This window comes from Nyctereutes procyonoides, unplaced genomic scaffold (assembly GCF_905146905.1).
Source record: "Nyctereutes procyonoides isolate TBG_1078 unplaced genomic scaffold, NYPRO_anot_genome, whole genome shotgun sequence".
Classification (NCBI taxonomy): Eukaryota; Metazoa; Chordata; class Mammalia; order Carnivora; family Canidae; genus Nyctereutes; species Nyctereutes procyonoides.
In genome coordinates this window covers 24,567,121-24,587,861 of record NW_026575030.1, presented here as the reverse complement: position 1 = coordinate 24,587,861, position 20,741 = coordinate 24,567,121, and the positions used below count along the sequence as shown (strand labels likewise).

General features: G+C 36.2%; 1 protein-coding gene across 2 annotated transcripts in view; it reads right to left on the bottom strand.

Moving 5' to 3' along the window:
• IQCB1 (IQ motif containing B1) overlaps nt 1–20,741 on the bottom strand; it is a 67,739-nt gene that overhangs the window by 18,571 nt on the left and 28,427 nt on the right. Inside the window, exons 8-10 of one of the 2 annotated variants that reach the window (XM_055316378.1) lie at nt 16,375–16,553; nt 14,038–14,147; nt 13,325–13,434 (exon numbers count right to left, since the gene is read on the bottom strand). In XM_055316378.1, coding sequence (XP_055172353.1) covers nt 13,325–13,434; nt 14,038–14,147; nt 16,375–16,553 — 399 coding nt within the window. The remainder of the gene's footprint in view (nt 1–13,324; nt 13,435–14,037; nt 14,148–16,374; nt 16,554–20,741) is intronic. The other variant, XM_055316379.1, reaches the window with a different exon arrangement.

Sequence of the window (20,741 nt, the reverse complement as noted above, 5' to 3'; positions counted from 1 at the left end):
GGTCCACTTCAAACAGATAAATGATAAACTGTGTTATATCTAAATGACTGTATCTACCCATTCCATATTTACTGACAAAACTCAGGTGAACATACTAAAACTTTTATGAACTCATACATGTTTTTACCATAATTATATATGAAGGCAATTTTTTACTTTAAGGGTTAATAATTGACTATCATTGCCTCTCTCTGTAGGCCTGGTCCATGAAAAAGTCTTATCAGGTGAATAGGATTGTGTATTTGTTCCAGCAGATGTTTGTCTTATGTTGTGTCCTGTGCTTTGAAAGTACGTACATCTAGTTACCGGAGTATTGAAATGTGTTTCAGAATAAGAATGAAAGCAAGAGTAAAAGAAACAGCTGGAGAAGCAAGTGGTTCGAAAGGAGGATCCTGAACTCACTCCTTCTCCCAGATAAATAAGGCTTCAACTAAATATAGAGCAACTCTTTCTGGGAACAACCTAAAGATTAGCTATTCCACAGCGAAAGATATAAAGAAAAAGTCACACAGGGAAGAGTAGAAGGGACAGAGATGCAATCTAGTTCGGATTCATACTACTAGTGCAGTGATCCACAGGGGGAAAGATACCACAGGCACAGAGGTTCAAAACCCAATCAGGCAACCCTGCCCTGAGGACATGCACCTGAAGAAGTGCTCATAATGTCCAGCTTTGAAAATCAGTGGGGGCTTAACTCTGAGACAGTAGGAAGGCTATAGGAAACCAAGATTCTGCTCTTTAAAGTCCATGCACAAATTTACTTGCTCTGAGACCTAGCACAGAAGCAGCAGTTAAAAAAGTGCCTTAGCCATATATATAGGAAATTTACTGATTGATTTTAGGCTGTGTGTGCCAGAGGACCAGGGATCTGTAGGTACTTTCTCTAGGAACAGAAGTACTGGTGTGTTCCATTTCTGACATTATCTATCTACTCTGCTAGCACCACATGTCTCTCTCCAGTGTTGCCCTGTGGACTCACCACACCAACTGGCAGGTACCACTGACTGGAATGAGCACCTTCTAAAAGCATCTCTTGCCTCACTGCATTCAGTGAAAAGCATTGGCCTGGATTGGCACCCACCCAAATTGGCTGACAGGGGCAGTTGTAGATAGCCCCACCTCCCAGTGTGCCCACAAGAGTTGCAGCCCAATCATAAAGGAGAGAGCATGAAGCCCACACAGGGAGCACCCCCACAGCACCTGGTTCTGGTGACATAGGGAAGACTGTGCTTCTGGGCCCTCCAGGACACCTTCTATATAAGGCTACTCCTTCAAGACCAGGAATTGATCAACCTAATACATAGAAACAAATATAGAAAGTCAGGCAAAATGAAGAGACAGAGGAATATGGTCCAAATGAAAGAACAAGAAAAAATTTCAGAACTACATGAAACGGAGATGAACAATCTACCAGATAAAGAGTTCAAAGAAATGGTTATGAAGATGCTCACTAAACTTGGGAGAAGAATAGATGAACACAGGGAGAACTTCAACAAATATTAAAAAAAAATCAGAGCTAAAGAATAAAATAAACAAAATGAAAAATAAACTAGAAGGAAATCAACAGATGAGACAACACAGAGGAGCCAATCAGCAATCTAGAAGACAGTAGAGTGGAAATTATCCAAGCTGAACAGCAAAAAGAATGAAAAATTTGAAAAAATTAGAATAAAGAACTTCTAGGACAAAATATAATGTACCAACATTTGTGTATCAGGGGTCTCAGATGAGTAGAGTCCCAGAAAGGGGTAGAAAACTTATTTGACAAAATAGTAGCTGAAAATTTCCCTAACCTGAGGAAGGAAACAGACATCCATGTCCACAAAGCAAAGAAACTCCAAACAATATTAACCCAAGGAAGTCTACATCAAGACACACAATAATTAAAATATCAAAACTTAAAAGAGAGCATCTTAAAAGCAGCAAGAGATAAACAACTAGTTATATAACAAGGGAACACCTTCAAGGTTGATTTCTAGCAGAAATTTTGCAGACTAGAAGTTGCATGATATATTCAAGTTCTGAATAGAAAAATCTATACCCAAGAGTACCCAGCAAGATTACCAATCAGAATAGGAGATAAAGTTCCTCAGACAAACAAAAGTTAAAGGAGTTCATCACCATTAAAACCAGACTTAAAGGAAATATTAAAGGGACTTCTTTAAGTAGCTAAAGGCCATAACTAGAAGTAAGAAATTTATGAAAAAAACTCTTATTGGTAAAAGCAAACATATAAAGACAATGGATGAACCATTTATCAAGCTAGTAAGAACGTTAAAAGACAAAAGTAGTAAAGTGAACTGTACCTAATACAACATATGTCAAAAATAAAAAACATGGTGATGGGGGAATGTTTTAGAATGTGTTCAAACTTAAGAGACTATTAACTTAATATAGTCCACCATACTTAGAATGTTATATATGAACCTTATGGTAACCACAAACCCAAAATCTATGATAGGTACACAAAAAATAAAAAGCCAACCATAACACTAATGAAAGTCATCAAATCACAGAAGAGAGAGCAAGGGAAGAAAAAAACAGAACTACAAAAACAACCAGAAAACCAACAAAATGGCAATAAGTATATACCTATCATAATTACTTTAAATATAAATGGACAATACAAAAGACACAGAGCAACTGAATGGATTAAAAAAAGACCCATCTACATGCTGCCTACTAGACTCACTTCAGATCTAAGACACATATAGGCTGAAAATAAAGGGATGGAAAAAAGATATTTCATGCAAATTAAACAGTTATAAATAAATATTTATATTTATATGTTTACATTTATATTAATAAAACAGTTATAAATATATATAAGCACCCAATCAATGTAGAACACTTAAATCTACAAAGCAAATATTAATAAATATGAAGGGAGAAAATAACAGTAATACAATAATAGCAAGAACATTAAAAACTACTTATATCAAAGAATAGATCATCCAGACAGAAAATCAGTAAGGAAAAAGTGAACTTAAACAACATATTAGACCAGATGGATTTAACATATATATACAGATCACTCCATCCCCAAACAGCAAACTACATATTCTTTTCAATTGTATGTGGAATATTCTTGAGGATAAACCACATGATAGGCCACAAAATAAGTCTCAACATATTTAAGACTGAAACCATATCAAGCATCTTTTCCAACTACAATGGTATAAAACTCAAAATCAATTACAAGAAAAAAAAAAAAAAACCCTGGAAGAACACAAACACATGGAGGTTAAACATGCTACTAAAGAACCAATGGTTCAACAAAGAAATCAAAGAGGAAATAAAAAATTAAGACAAATAAAAATGAAACACAACATTCTAAAATCTATGGGATACAGCAAAAGCAATTCCAAAAGGAAAGTTTAGAGCAATAGAGGCCTACCTCAAAAAACAGAAAAATCTAAAATAATCTAATCTTCTACAAAAGAACTAGAAAAAGAAAAACAAAGCCCTTAGTTAACAGAAGAAAAAAGTAAAAGACTAAGCAGAAATACAATAGTAAAAAAATAAATAAAAATAGAAAAGACCAATGAACTAAGAACTGCTTCTTTGAAAATATAAACAAAATTAATAAACTTTTAGCCAAATTCATCAAGGAAAAAAGAGAGGGCCCAAGTAAAATCAGAGATTAAAGAGAGGTTACAAGTAACATCACAGAAATAAATCGGACAATCTAGAAGAAATGAAATATGCAATCTTACAAGAATGTATCAGGAAGAAACGAAATCTTAACAGACCAATTACTAGTAATGATACTGAATCAGTAATCAAAAAAGCTCTCAACAAACAAAAGTCCAGGATCAATAGGCTCCCATGTGAATTCTATCATTTAGAGAAGAGTTAGTATCTACTCTTCTCAAACTACTGCAAAATATTTAAAATTTAGAACACTTCCAAATTCATTCTACAAAGCCAACATTACCTTGATACCAAAAACAAAGACACTACAAAAATTATAGGCCAATAACCCTGACATACATAGATGCAAAATTCCTCAATAAATGTATTCAACAATACATTAAAAATACATTAAAACATCAAATTCAACAATACATACATCAAGTGGGATTTATTTCACAGATGCAAGGATGGTTCAATATTCACAAATCAAATACATGATACACTACTTTAACAAAGGAAAAAATCATATGATCATCTCAATAGATGGAGAAAAAGCACCTGACAAAATTCAACAGGCATTTAAGGAAAAAAAAACCTCTCAATAAAGTATGTATAGATGGAAGATACCTCAAAATAATACAGGACATATCTGACAAACTCATAGCTAACATCAGAAAAGCTTAAAGAGCTTTTCCTCTAAGATCAGGAACTAGTCATGGATATCCACTCTTACCACTTTTATTCTACATAGTTCTAGAAGTCCTAGTCAGAGCAATCAAACAAAGAAAAAGAAATAAAAGGAATCCAAATTGGGAAGGAAGAAGTAAACTGTCACTGTTTCCACATGACTTGGAGTAAGGGATAGGGAGAGATAGGTAGGGGGCCATGAAATCAGGCTCACAAAACAAATCCAAAAATGCTGAGATATAAGGAAACCAGAGATAAGGAAATAGACCAGATCATCTGGCCCCGGATGTTAGGGAGTATTTTTCTTTGGCAGCTACAGTGTAATCACAGAAAATGACCAGACCACAAAGACGTAAGTCATTAAGGGTGTTATCAATAGTCCTTGCTCAAACTAAGACAGCACAAGAATCTCAAGGCCACAAGCTCCCTGGATAAGTTTTCAATAAAAGACTGGCCTAAAAACCTTCAATGGCACAACCCTGTAGGGACCCTTCTCACGCCTGAGAGCTCATTCTGTATCCTTGCTTAATGAACTTCTATCGCTTCACTCAGTCTCCTTTGTGAGATTTATTCTTTAATTCCATGAGATAAGAACATAGATCTCCTGCTTGAATATAATAGTACATATAGAAAACCCCAAAGATTCTACAAAAAAAAAAACCTATTAGAATAAATGATTTCAGTAAATTTGCAGGATATAAAATTAATTTATAGATATGTTGTGTTTTTATATACTAATAACAAAGCAGCAGAAAGAGAAATTAAGAAAACGATCTCATTTAAAATTGTATCGAAAGAATAAAATACCTAGGAATAAACTTAACCAAGGAGGTGAAAGACCTGTATTCTGAAAACTGTTAAGACACTAATGAAAAAAACTGAACATGACACAAATTAAGTGTAAAAATATACTGTGCTCATGGATTGGAAAAATAAATATTGTTAAAATGTCCATACTAAAAGTAATGTATAGATTCAATATAGTGTCTACATTGGCATTTTTCACAAAACTAGTACAAATGAATACTAAAACTTGTATGGAACCATATAAGACCCTCAATACTGAATAGCCAAAGCAATCTTCAGAAAGAACAATAAAGCTGGAGGTATCATGTTCCCAGATTTTAAACTATACTACAAAGCTACAGAAATCAAAACAGTATACCACTGGCACAGAAACATATAGATGAATGGAACAGAAGAGAGCCCAAAAATGAACTCACACTCCTATGGTCAATTATCTATGACAAAGGAGGCAAGAAAATAGAATGATAGTCTCTTCAACAAAGAGTGTTGGGGGAAATTGGAAAACTACACACAAATGAATAAACTTGACCACTGTCTTTTATGCAAAAATAAACACCAGATGGATTAAAGGCCTAAATGTAACACATGAAATTATAAAACTCCTAAAACAAAACACTGGCAGTAAACTCTTGGACATTAGTCTTAGTAATATTTTTTATTTTTTGTGTATATTTTTTATTGGAGTTCAATTTGCCAACATCTAGCATAACACCCAGTGCTCATCCCGTCAAGTGGCCCCTCAGTGCCCGTCACCCAGTCACCCCAACCCGCCCACCTCCCTTTCCACCATCCCTTGTTCCCCAGAGTTAGGTGTGTCTCATGTTTTGTCACGCTCACTGATATTTCCCATTCATTTTCTCTTCTTTCCCCTTTATTCCCTTTCACTATTTTTTATATCCCCCAAATGAATGAGACCATATAATGTTTGTCCTTCTCTGATTGACTTACTTCACTCAGCATAATAACCCTCCAGTTCCACCCATGTTGAAGCAAATGGTGGGTATTTGTCGTTTCTAATGCCTGAGTAATATTCCATTGTATACATATATCACAGCTTCTTTATCCATTCATCTTTCAGTGGACACCAAGGTTCCTTCCACAGTTTGGCTATTGTGGACATTGCTGCTATAAATATCGGGGTGCAGGTGTCCTGGTGTTTCACTGCATCTGTATCTTTGGGGTAAATCCCCAGCAGTGCAATTGCTGAGTCGTAGGGCAGTTCTATTTTTAACTCTTTGAGGAACCTCCACACAGTGTTCCAGAGTGGCTGCACCAGTTCACATTCCCACCAACAGTGCATGAGAGTTCCCCTTTTTCCACATCCTCTCCAACATTTGTTGTTTCCTGCCTTGTAAATTTTCCCCATTCTCACTGGTGTGAGGTGGTATCTCATTGTGGTTTTGATTTGTATTTGCCTGATGGCAAGTGATGCAGGGCATCTTTTGATGTGCTTGTTGGCCATGTCTATGTCTTCCTCTGTGAAATTTCTGCTCATGTTTTTTGCCCATTTCATGATTGGATTGTTTCTTTGCTGTTGAGTTTAATAAGTTCTTTATAGATCTTGGATACTAGCCCTTTATCTGATACGTCATTTGCAAATATCTTCTCCCATTCTGTAGATTGTCTTTTAGTTTTATTGTTTCTTTTGCTGTGCAGAAGCTTTTTCTCTTAAGTCCCAATAATTCATTTTTGCTTTTGTTTCCCTTGCCTTCATAGATGTATCTTGCAAGATGTTGCTGTGGCCAAGTTCAAAAAGGGTGTTGCCTGTGTTCTCCTCTAAGATTTTGAAGGACTCTTGTCTCACATTTAGATCTTTCATCCATTTTGAGTTTATCTTTGTGTATGGTGAAAGAGAATGGTACAGTTTCATTCTTCTGCATGTGGCTGTCCAATTTTGCCAGCACCATTTATTGAAGAGACTGTCCTTTTTCCAGTGGATAGTCCTTCCTGCTTTGTTCCAACTCTCTGAAGAAAGTCCATGGTATTTTGATAGAGATTGCATTAAATGCGTAAATTGCCCTGGGTAACACTGACATTTTCACAATATTAATTCTTCCAATCCATGAGCATGGAATATTTTTCCATCTCTTTGTGTCTTCCTCAATTTCTTTCAGAAGTGTTCTGTAGTTTTTAGGGTATAGATCCTTTACCTCTTTGGTTAGGTTTATTCCTTGGTATCTTATGCTTTTGGGTGCAATTGTAAACGGGATTGATTCCTTAATTTCTCTTTCTTCAGTCTCATTGTTAGTGTATAGAAATGCCACTGACTTCCGGGCACTGATTTTGTACCCTGCCACACTGCTGAATTGCTGTATGAGTTCTAGCAATCTTGGGGTGGAGGCTTTTGGGTTTTCTATGTAGAATATCATGTCATCTGTGAAGAGGAAGAGTTTGACTTCTTCTTTGCCAATTTGAATGCCTTTAATGTCTTTTTGTTGTCTGATTGCTGAGGCTAGGACTTCTAGTACTATGTTGAATAGTAGTGGTGAGAGTGGACATCCCTGTCTTGTTCCTGATCTTAGGGGAAAGGCTCCCAGTGTTTCCCCCATTGAGAATGATATTTGTTGTGGGCTTTTCATAGATGGCTTTTAAGATGCTGAGGAATGTTCCCTCTATCCCTATGCTCTGAAGAGATTTTGATCAGGAATGGATGCTGTATTTTGTCAAATGCTTTCTCTGCATCTATTGAGAGGATCATATGGTTCTTGGTTTTTCTCTTGCTGATATGGTCAATCACATTGATTGCTATATGAGTGTTGAACCAGCCTTGCATCCCGGGGACAAATCCCACTTGGTAATGGTGAATAATCTTAATGTACTGTTGGATCCTATTGGCTAGTATCTTGTTGAGAAGTTTTGCATCTGTGTTCATCAGGGATATTGGTCTATAGTTCTCCTTTTTGGTGGGGTCTTTGTCTGGTTTTGGAATTAAGGTGATGCTAGCCTCAAAGAACGAGTTTGGAAGTGTTCCATCCCTTTCTATCTTTTGGAAAAGCTTTAGAATAGGTATGGTTTCTTCTTTAAACGTTTGATAGAATTCCCTTGGGAAGCCATCTGGCCCTGGACTTTTTTGTGTTTTGGGAGGTTTTTGATGACTGCTTCAATTTCCTCCCTGGTTATTGGCCTGTTCAGGTTTTCTATTTCTTCCTGTTCCAGTTTTAGTAGTTTGTGGTTTTCCAGAAATGCGTCCATTTCTTCTAGATTGCCTAATTTATTGGCGTATAGCTGCTCATAATATGTTTTTAAAAGCATTTGTATTTCCCTGGTATTGGTTGTGATCTCTCCTTTTTCATGATTTTATTAATTGGAGTCTTTTCTCTTTTGTTTTTAATAAGGCTGGCTAATGTTTTATCTATCTTACTAATTCTTTCAAAGAACCAACTCCTGGTTTTGTTGATCTGTTCCACAGTTCTTCTGGTCTCTATTTCATTGAGTTCTGCTCGAATCTTTATTAACTCTCTTCTTCTGCTGGGTATAGGTTTTATTTGCTGTTCTTTCTCCAGTTCCTTTAGGTGCAAGTTAGCTTGGGTATTTGAGTTTTTTCCAGGTTTTTGAGAGATGCTTGTATTGCAATTATTTCCTCTCAGGACTGCTTTTGCTGTATCCCAAAGATCTTGAATGGTTGTATCTTCATTCTCATTAGTTTCCATAAATCTTTTTAATTCTTCTCTAATTTCCTGGTTGACCCTTTGATCTTTTAGCAGGATGGTCTTTAACCTCTACGTGTTTGAAATCTTTCCAAATTTCTTCTTGTGATTGAGCTCAAGTTTCAAAGCATTATGGTCTGAAAATGTGCAGGGGACAATCCCAAACTTTTGGTATAGGTTAAGCCCTGATTTGTGACCCAGTATGTGGTCTATTCTGGAGAAAGTTCCATGTGCACTTGAGAAGAATGTGTATTCAGTTGTGTTTGGATGTAAAGTTCTGTAAATATCTGTGAAATCCATCTGGTCCAGTGTATCATTTAAAGCTCTTATTTCTTTGGAGATGTTGTGCTTAGAAAATATGTCATTTGTAGAAAGTGCTGTGTTGAAGTTTCCCAGAATTAGTGTGTTATTATCTAAGTATGTCTTTGGTTATTAATTGATTGATATACGTGGCCGCTCCCATATTAGAGGCATAAATATTCATGATTGTTAAGTCCTCTTGTTGGATAGATCCTCTAAGTACGATATAGTGTCCCTCTTCATCTCTTACTACAGTTTTTGGGATGAACTTTAATTTATCTGATATGAGGATTGCTACCCCTGCTTTCTTTCGAGGACCATTTGAATGGTAAATGGTTCTCCAATCTTTCATTTTCACACTGTAGGTGTCCTTAGGTCTAAAATGAGTCTCTTGTAGACAGCAAATGGATGGGTCTTGCTTTTTTTATCCAGTCTGAAACCCTGCGTCTTTTGATGGGATCATTAAGCCCATTCACATTTCAGAGTTGCTAATGAAAGATATGAATTTTGCGTCCTCATAATACCTATTTAGTCCCCGTTTTTGTGGATTATTTCTTTGGACTTCCTTTTTCTTTTACAGAGTCCCCCTTAATATTTCTTGCAGAGCTGGTTTGGTGGTCACATATTCTTTCAGTTTCTGCCTATCTTGGAAACTTTATCTCTCCTCCTATTCTGAATGAGAGCCTTGCTGGCTAGAGTATTCTTGGCTGCATGTTCTTCTCATTTAGGACCCTGAATATATCTTGCCAGCCCTTTCTGGCCTGCTAAGTCTCTGTGGAGAGGTTTGGTGTTAACCTAATACTTCTCCCCATATAAGTTAGAGATCTCTTGTCTCTTGCTGCTTTAAGGATTTTCTCTTTATCTTTGGAATTTGCAAGTTTCACTATTAAATGTGAGGTGCTGAACGGTTTTCATTGATTTTAGGGGGCGGGTATCTCTAACTCCTGGATCTGAATGCCTGTTTCCCTCCCCAAGTTAGGGAAGTTCTCTGCTATGATTTGTTCAAGTAGGCTTTCTGGTCCTCTGTCCTTTTCGGCGCCCTCTGGAACCCCAATTAAATGTAGATTTTTCCTTCTGAGGCTGTCATTTATTTCCCTTAACCTTTCCTCATGATCTTTTAATTGTTTTTCTCTTTTTTCTTCAGTTTCCTTCAACTTGTCTTCTATGTCACTCATTCTTCTACTTCATTAACCCTCGTCTTTAGGACCTCCAGTTTGGATTGCATCTCATTTAACTGATTTTTAATTTTGGCCTGATTAGATCTAAATTCTGCAGTCATGAAATCTCTTGAATTCTTTATGTTTTCTAGAACCACCAGTAGTTTTAGAATTGTGCTTCTGAATTGGCTTTCTGACATCGAATTGTAATCCAAATTCTGTAATTCTGTGGCAGAGAGTACTATTTCTCATTCTTTCTATTGTTGGTGAGTTCTCCTTTCTAGTCATTTTGGTCAGTACAGAGTGGCTTAAAATGAGTTGTACTGGAAAAAAGGAAGAAAAAAAACAAAACAAAACAAAAAAGAAGGTGGGATATCTTCTGGTTCTATATACTGTAAATCCCTCGACTTCCCCTGGAGCTTTCCAGCACTGCTTGGTCAAGAATTTGCTCTTCCCCTGTCCTTCCAGCTGGTCTTCTGGGGGAGGGGCCTGCTGTGCTCATTCTCAGGTGTGTGCACATGGGTGCACTGCTCTACCCCCTGCCAGGTGCACGGCTCAGTGGGAGCTGTTTATCCTGTGAGACCCCTGTTCCCTGGCAGCCCCGCACCGTCCCAGGCACAGGGTGACACCAGGACAGACAACACTGGCAGCAGCCAAGTCCCCAGCCCTGGAGTCTGCTCCCATAGTAACTACTGCAGTTTCCCAGTTCACACTGGCTTGGATGCTCCGGGGGGCGGGGGTGCTGACCTGCACAGCTTGGGGGCTCCAGGAGGCAGGAGCTTCCTCGCTGTCCTGTGCCCTCCCCGCCTCTGCCTGTCCTGGGGGGAGCACAGGATCCTGGGCTGTGTGCCCCGTTGCCCGGGGATCTGGGGCCTGTGCTGCTGGAATCACACACCCGGGCCGCAGCTCTCGAAGGCAGCAGGGCGCAGCCCCCTCAGCCCGGAGCCGCGGCCTGAGCTTCTCCCGAGGCCCTTCAGGGCGCGTGCTCTAGCCCTTTATGTAATTCGGCCCACGGTCTGTGTCGTGCTCTCCCTGGAGCGCACCTCCTCTGTTAGTGACTCTGAGAGATTGGAGAGTCCACTGCCCCTCCTGCAGTTCTGCCCGAGTTCCCGGCTAAGCGCCTTTCTGTCTGGGAAGAATCTGGTGCAGATTTTTAAAGTTCTTGCTTCTCTGGGGCTGGACTTCCTGTCCCAGAGGCTCTCCCGGTGGGCCTTAGCCCAGCTCCTCGCAGGGGCCCCTCCCCAACTTGATTCTTTTTTATTTATTTATTTTTCCATCTCCCTACCTTTCTAGAAGCGAAAACCCTTCTCTCTGTACCGTTCCAGCTGTTCTCTCTTTAAATCTCAGGTCGAACCGTAGGTTTTCAGGATGATTTGAAAGTTATCTAGGGGGATAACTTTCCCCTAGATGGGTGGCGCAGCAGTCTGGTGCCTGCCTTTGGCCCAGGGCGCGATCCTGGAGACCCGAGATCGAATCCCACATCAGGCTCCCGGTGCATGGAGCCTGCTTCTCCCTCTGCCTGTGTCTCTGCCTCTCTCTCTCTCTGTGTGACTATCATAAATAAATAAATAAACAAACAAACAAACAAACAAATAAATAAATAAATAGTTATCTAGGTAAGTTGGTGGGGACAGGTGACTTGGGGACCCTACTCCTCCACCATCTTGCCCCCCCCCCCCCGTAATACTTTTTTGGATGTGCATCCTCAGGGCAACAAAAGCAATAATGAACTCTAAGGACTATGTCAAACTAAAAAGGTTTCATACAATGATATCCACAAAACAAAAAGGCTATCTACTGAATGGGGAAGATGTCTGCAAATATCCAATTAGGGGTTAATATCCAAACTCAACACCAAAAATGACCCCCAAGCAATTCAATTAAAAAATGGGTAGAGAACCTGAATACATATTTTTCCAAGGAACATATAGATGGCCAAAAGATACATGAAAAATGTTCAACATCATTTATCATCAGAGAAATGCAAATTAAAACCACAATGAGAAATCACCTCACGTCTGTCAGAATGGCTAATGGAAAAAGGACAAGAAATAACAAGTTTTGGCAAGGATGTGAAGAAAAGGGAACCCTAGTAGCAATTGCTGGTGCGAATGTAAATTGGTGTAGCCAGTATGGAAAACAGTATGGAAGTTCCTTAAAAAAATAAAACTAGAAATACCTTACAACCCAGCAAATCCATTAAGTATAATTATCCAAAGAAAATGAAAATACGAATTCAAAAAGATATATGCATGCTGTCTTCACTCCAGCATTATTTACAATAGTCAGGATATGGAAGTAACCTAAGTGTCCATCAATAGACGGATAAAGAAGATGTGGTATACAAATACAATGGAATGTTACTCGGCCATAAAAAAGAATGAAATCTTACCATTTATGATAACATAGCTGGACTTAGAAGGAATTATGCTAAGTGAAATTAAGTCAGAGAAAACCAAATGCCTTATGATTCCACACTTATACGTAGAATCTAAAAAAACAAAACAAAGGGGTGCCTGGGTGACAAAGTCAGTTAAGTGTCTGACTGTAGTTTTCAGTTCAGGTTGTGATCTCAGGGTTGTGTAATCAAGCCCCACACTCAGCGTGAAGTCTATTTGACATTCTCTCTCCCCCTCCTCCTCCTGCTCACTCTCTAAGCGGATAAATCTTTTTTTAAGGTAAACAAAACAAACAAATCTATAAAAACAGATATAAACTGGTGGTTGCCAGAGGGGAGAGGAGTAGGGGAATGGACAAAATAGGTGAAAAGAGGTACAAACTTCCAGTTATAAAATAAGTCACAAGGATGTAAAGTACATCATAGGGAATATAGTCAAAAATATTGTAATACATTTATGTGGTGACAGCTGATAATTAGACTTATCGTGATATGATTATTTCACAATGTGTATATAAATGTTGAATCACTGTACAACTGACACATAATATTGTATATGAACTATACTTCAATTTAAAAAAAGAGCAAAAGAAACAAACAAACAAAAAAATCAGGGGAAAAAAGCACCCTAAGTTTTTACTAAGATATAGCTGTCCTCTGAGATCATCATTCCTCTCACCAAAACTTTTTACCTGAAACTCCTCTGCAAAGTAATCACAGCAGATGGAAGCTTCTTTAATCTTTTTCTAGTTTGGAAACCCTTCCAATAAGCTTGAATCAAGCAAGCTGCTTGATGTAGTTTCTGAAATTAAAGGCCAGAATTAATTTAGAGACATCTCCACGAAAGTCTTTTTTAGCAATTAACCTCTTAATAAAATATGAGGCCTGGGCAAGTATTAATCTCTAACTCTAATAAGCTGGGCAGGAGGCAACAATTTCATAGATCCAGGACAGGTAAGCTTTAAGAATATTAAACCTGGTCTCCCAAAGGAGGTACATTAGACAAGATCCACAATGTATTCAAGATATAGTTGATAAGCTCTGCATTCTCCTTAATTAACATTATGTCTATTCCTTTTATAAGGATTTTATAGTTCTGCTTCTTTAATGCTTTACCCTCTTTGCTTGACTCATGCTGGGCCTCACTTATTCAAGCATTCAAGAGGATGAAGAACTTTTGGAACAGGATAAAAAAAAAAAGCTCTATGGTTAAAAAGCTCCTTCACTCATCACACATCAGAACACCAACTGCTCTGAATACTGGGGGGGGGGGGGGGGGGGGGATAAGAAAAGAGGAAAGACAGCAAATAAAAGATTTAAGAGGCTACCACTCTCCAGTATTTTGAAACTAAAATGTTTTACTGAAATGTTAGCAAATATTCAAATTAATTTTATAATTTATTACCTGATCTTCTACTTCCTGATAGACCTTAGGGGTTAAAAGGGCAATAAGCTGTCCAAGTTCTTGACTAAACTCTGTCCCAGGCTCATGTTTGTTTAATAGACTTCTGAGTCCTGAAATGGAATAACAAAGGCACAACACTTAATAATAAAATATGATTTGTTATCTAATCAGTATTAATTAGAGGTTAAAAAGTCTGGTTTAGAAACAAATGAATACAACAGCAAGATTAATCAATCACATGATTTTTCTTTTTCTTTTCTCAAAGATTTCAAGATTGAGATCTTTAGGATATTTCTCTAAGAGTTTTTATGTGCTCATCTTATGCAAAGGCTGTCTACTCAATATCTTTAATTAAAAAAAGTTAAGTGGGATCATTGTGGTAAGTCAAAGAGTAGAGATTTTTTTTTCCTGTTGGAATATAAATACCTTAAACAGAAACATTTTTAAAAAGAAAATAAATAACATACTGAGTAAATGCCTATACTGTGGAAGTATTTAAACAGGTTATTATTAGTCATTCTTAAAGAAAATACTACTAAATTAAAATATACAGTATTATATGTAATTTGGGGCAAATCAATAGGTTACTGAGCAATTACTATACGAGACATGCTATAAATACTGCATTTACTATACTATGTTTTATTTTGGGATAAGTACTATTTCTAAGCACACTGGAATGGTGTATTACAATGTGTGTATTCAAAATAAAGTAAAATGCCCTTAGGGTGTATAAGGGGGGAAGCCACCATATGGATCTGTCCATGTCTTTATGCTCTCTTCAAAACTCAAGTTCTCAGCAGTATTAACAATTATGAAATATCTTGAGGAAACTGAGTAAGTTCTATTGAGAATAGGAGATGAACTGTTCAAGTGAAATTCCTTTATAATGAAGTCTGTTAGACATTCAAATTTTTTTCATTTTTTTAATTTAAATTCAATTTGCCAACATATAGTATAACACCCAGTGCTCATCCCATCAAGTGCCTTCCTCATTGCCCGTCACCCAGTTACCCCATCCCTCCACCTACCTCCCCTTCTGCAAACCCTTTGATTGTTTCCCAGAGTTAAGAGTCTCTCATGGTTTGTCTAATTTTTCCCAATCAGTTCCCCTCCTTTCCCTTTTAATCCCTTTTACTATTTCTTATATTCTCCATATGAGTGAAACCATATGATGATTGTCTTTCTCCAAGTGACTTATTTCACTCAGCATAATACCCTTCAGTTCTATCCATGTTGAAGCAAATGATGGTCACATTTCTATAAAAGAAATCTAATTACAGAATTTAAAAATACACATTTAAAAATGTGTATCTGGCAAATATCAATTAGAGAGCTCTGCTATTGGCACCTTTTTCCCCTCTCTATTCCTATAACATAAAATAATTAAAATGTTCATATAGTAATGACTGATGGAAGGTAGTTATCAGGCATGATTTGAGACCCTCTGTAAGTCTGAATACTAAATACATCATAATGTAATGTTCTACTCTTTAAAAATTTCCACAGGATATGGCCTTGCATTAGTGAGTATATGCATTTGATTTTAGAGGTGAGGAAGATTTTTTGTTTGCTTTGAGAAACAGCAGTGAGAGATCTGATGAGTAAATATTAACTGATGTTAAGATCAAAAGGGCTGTCAGTCTCTCAAGCACAGCTCTATTTTCTCCGGTAAAGTTAATCTTGTTAAGGTCACCAGTCTTTATGGTCATTATTTTACTATACTATATGGTATACTTCATACGCAACTTATTTTTTTTAATTTTTATTTATGATAGTCACAGAGAGAGAGAGAGAGAGAGAGAGGCAGAGACATAGGCAGAGGAAGAAGCAGGCTCCATGCACCGGGAGCCCGACGTGGGATTTGATCCCTGGTCTCCAGGATTGCGCCCTGGGCCAAAGGCAGGCACTAAACCGCTGCACCACCCAGGGATCCCTTTTGTTTGTTTTTGTTAGAGAAGGAGTAAGTATCCATTGTAACCTCATCAACAAAGTACCATAAACATCTCAGAGATATGGAGCTAGCTTGATTATATAAAGACCTTTCCCTGAATTGGTATCTGTTGTAATAGGGTTTTATCTGCACACTTTATTGACTTTTTTCAAAATACAAGAATTTTAGTGATTGAATACTTCTATAACAACAAGGAGTGCACTCTTTAATCCCCATCACTATTTAACCACTAAATTGTATAGCTGAAATTAATATTACACTGCCTGTGAACAACTAGAATTTAAATAAAAACTTTAAAACTACATAGGAATTTTATTTTCCATAAACCATCAATAAAAATGTCTTTTTGATACTCTCCAGTAAAGAAAGAATATATGCACTACCTTTGTAGCAGGCACTTAGTCTCAGTAAAATCAAAATTTCCTGATGGGATTCAGTCATCAGCAGTAGGAGCTTTGCAGCAGTACTTCTTATGACTGGGTTAGGAGTTGATAAAAGCTTGAAAACAACTTCATCTAAAATTGAATGTAGGATTTTTCCTTCTATTCTGAGTAAATCACCACTAATAGAAAAAAAAAAGATAAAGAATATACCATTACTAATGGATGCATAGGTATCATTAAAAAATTAAAGTTTTAACAACTAGATGCCTAACTGTGCTGAAATGCAAGAAGATAACCCATTTTTTAAATACACAGATTAGTTCCAAGAATACATCACATTAAATCAATTACTGTTAATTGAGTTTCTACTGTGTGCAATGCACTATGCTAGGTAAAACAGGGAATACAAGCAGCTAGAATGCCTTCTCTTCTGAAAAACCTGCAATCAAATTGCAGAAGAAAGATAAATGTACAGAATAATAAATAGATGATTCAAAAACTTCAAAGCAACAGTAAGAGGAAAATCACAGGACAGTACATGGGTCATTGCTTAATGATGTATGAAGACAAAAATGCTATAGGAATTCAATTATCATGGATTTAATATAGAAGAAATTTACCTTTCCTTTAGTATCTTCTTCATTAACACTAACAACTATCATCTTGTATTACAGATATGATGAAAACGTATCTGGAATTTAGAAATAGTCAAACGAGATCACTGCGTATCTTTTACTTCCCCTTCCCAAAGGAATATGTGATTTTCTAGGGGTGTGTACCTTTGCTTGATTATGTATTTATTGTTGATTAGGAGATTTTGCAATTCTGTAAAAGTAGAGATTGGCTTATAGAAAACAAGTAACAATGATTCTTATCTGAGAGTAATGCAAATAGACTGTTATTCAACAATACAAGTGGATTTTATCCAGTAGGAAAAGTAACTATAAAGGTTACTATTTATTGTTCTATAACACATCAATCAGATTTTTTAACTATTAGCAAATTCATTTCAGTATTCCTTTGACAAACCAATCTATAAATCTCCCCTCCTCAAATTCTCCTTTGAACCTATTTAACATTTACTGGTTCCTTCATTAGTAAGTGAGTAGAATAAAATTTTTGTTTTCACACGTTTTACCACCAGTATCATGATAACGAACATATCCGTTGTGTCACAAAGTTTCCTTGTGTTTTATTGTAGCGCTCCCCCCTTCTCCATCTCTCTGGTTAGCCTATCCCAGACAACAATTGATTTGCTTTCTGTCACTATAAATTGGTTTACATTTTCTAGAATTTTATACAAATTGAATCATATAGTATTATATATATATATACATATACACATATATACAAATTTCTTCCTGACTTCTTTCACTCAGCACAATTATTTTGATATTCATCTAGATTGTCACATGTATGAATAGTCATTCTGAGTAGTAGTCTATTGTATGGACATACCATATATTTTATTCACCTGTAATGGACAACTGTTTCTAGTCATTGGCTATTACAGATAAAAATGCTATGAACATTTGTGTACAAGTCCTTTTTTGTGTGTGTGTGTGTACAAGTCCTTGTATGGACATATGCTTTCATTTTTCTTGGGCAAATACCTAGAAGTAGAACGGATGGAAAATATGGTATGTACACATTTGTTAAGAAAATGTCAAACTATTTTCCAAAATGATTATACTATTTTATCACACCCACTAGCAGTGTTTGATTCCTCCGTATTGTCAACACTTGGGTCAGTGTATTAAATTCTAGCCATTTAACAAGTGTATAATGATATTTCTCTAATGACTAATATTGCTGAACATCTTTTTGTGTGCTTATTTGTCATCCATGTATCTTCTTCATAAAGTGTCTGTTCAGGTCATCTGTTCATTTTTCACACTGGGCCTTTTGAAAAAATTTTTGACAGACTTCATATATTCCAGATACAAACACTTAAGATATATGCTTTGCAAGTATTTTCTGCCAGTCTGTTTTGTCTTTTTTCATTTCCTAGGCAGTGTCTTTTAAAGAGCTGACTTAAAATTTTGATGAAGTCTAACCAATTTCTTCTTTTGTGGATTTTACTTTTGGTGTCCCAGTGAGAATGTAAGAAATTTTATGCAACTCAAGGTTATAAAGGCTATTTTTCTTCAAGAAGTTTTGTTGTTTAAATTTTACATTTAGGTCTATTATACACTTTGAATTAATTTTTGTAGTGGCTAAGAGGTATAGATCAAAATTCTTTTTTTCAAATATTGATAGCCAACTGTTCTATCACTCTGAAAAAGACTATCCCACTGAATGACGTTCACACCTCTTGAAAATCAATTGTTCATAAATGTGTAAGTCTATTTCTGGGTTCCATTCTGTTCCATAGATATATTTGTATATCTTTGCATCAACACCTCATTGTCTTAATTATGCTAGCTTTATAAAGTCTTAAAATTGGGTAATGTTAGCTCTCTAACTTTGTTCATTTTCAAAGTTGGTAAGGTTATTTTATATCTTTAAGTCCTTTGATTTTCATATAAATTGTAGAAATCAGTTTGCCAATTTCTACAAAAACGAGATTTGAGTGGGATTGTATTTAAAATACGTATCAATTTGGAGAAAACTGAGATTTTAATATTGCATTCACATCTATCAACATGAAGTATATTTCCATATTCTTTAATTCCTCTTAGCAATGTCTTTTTATAGTTTTAAGTGAGTAGGTCTTCGCCACTTTTTGTCAGGCTTAACCCTACATATTTCATATTTTTTTATTGTATTTTAAGTTGCAGTATCTTGAAATTTCAATTTCTAAATATCAAACGATGGGTATAAAACTTCAATTATATATATATATACATATATATATATATTTTAAAGATTTTATTTATCTATTCATGATAGAGAGAGGCAGAGACACAGGCAGAGGGAGAAGCAGGCTCCCTGCGGGGAGTCTGACATGGGACTTGATCCCGGGTCCCCAGGATCACGCCCTGGGCTGAAGGTAGCGCTAAACTGCTGAGCCACCCGGGCCGCCCTCAATTTATATTTTTATACTGATTTTATATCCCACTACGCTTGCTACATTCACTTATTAGTTTTAGTGGCTTCTTTGCACATTCCATTGTTTTTTCTACATAGATGACAATGCTGACTCCAAATATAGAGAGCCCTGTTTCTTCCTGTCTGTACAAATAATTTCTTTTTCTTGCTTAACTGTATAGGTTAAGAATTCCAATACAATGTTGAATAGAAGTGATGGCAATGGAGATCCTTGTCTTGTCCATAATCATATAAGGAAAGCATTTAGCATTTTACCATTAAGTAGGTTTTTCCTAGATGCCTTTCATCAGATTAAGAAAATTCTATCTTGTACTAGTACCATGCTGAAAGTTTTTCTTTTGAAATATCAGGAATGGATAATAGATTTTTCAAATGCTTTTCTGTGTCTATTGATATGTTTTTCCTTTTATTAATAAGATGAATTACACTGCTTGACTTTAGAATACTATACCAGCCCTGATTCCTAGAATAAACCCAACTTATTAAAAATATATTAACTTTTTAATATATTGCTAGATTTTAATATAATATCTTTCGTTTGTTATCAAGTAATGCTGACCTCATTTTATGAATTGGGAAGTATTTCCTCCTCTTTAATTTTCTGGAAAAACTCATTTATGATTATTTCTTCATTAAATGTTTAGTAGAATTTACCAGTGAAAAAGCTGTCTAGTCATGGAGTGTTCTTTGTACGAAGTGTTTTAGATACAAATTCAATTTCTTCATAGTTATAGGCTATTCAGATTATCTACTTCTTGTTTTTTCTGTTGCTTCTTAAATTTTGGTAGTTCGTGTCCTTCAAAGAACTTGTCCATCTCACCTTAACAAGCATAAAGTGGTTCACATTATTTCCTTGTAATTTTTAATACCTAAAACTTTATTGTATTGTTTCCTAATTCCTAACATTGGTAGGTTGTATGCTCTTCTTTTTTCCCCTGATCAATCGTGTTACAGGTTTATTAATTTCATTGATCTTCTCAAAGAACCAGCTTATGGTTTCATTGATTTTCTCTATTGTTTTTGTTTGCTATTTTACTGATTTCTGCTTTGATCTTTATCATTTTCTTTCTTCTAAGATTTTATTTTTTTAAGTAATTTCCACATCCAACATGGGGCTTAAACTTGTGACCCTGAGATCAAGAGCTGCACACTCTACCAACTGAGCCAGCCAGCGTCCCTATTATTTTCTTTCTTTTCATTGAATTTAATTCCCTCTTCTTAGTTTTTTAAAGTGGAAGCTAAGATCAGTGATCTGACACTTCTCTTTTCTAATACAGGTATCCCCTGCTTTTCAAAAGTTTGCATTACAACACTTG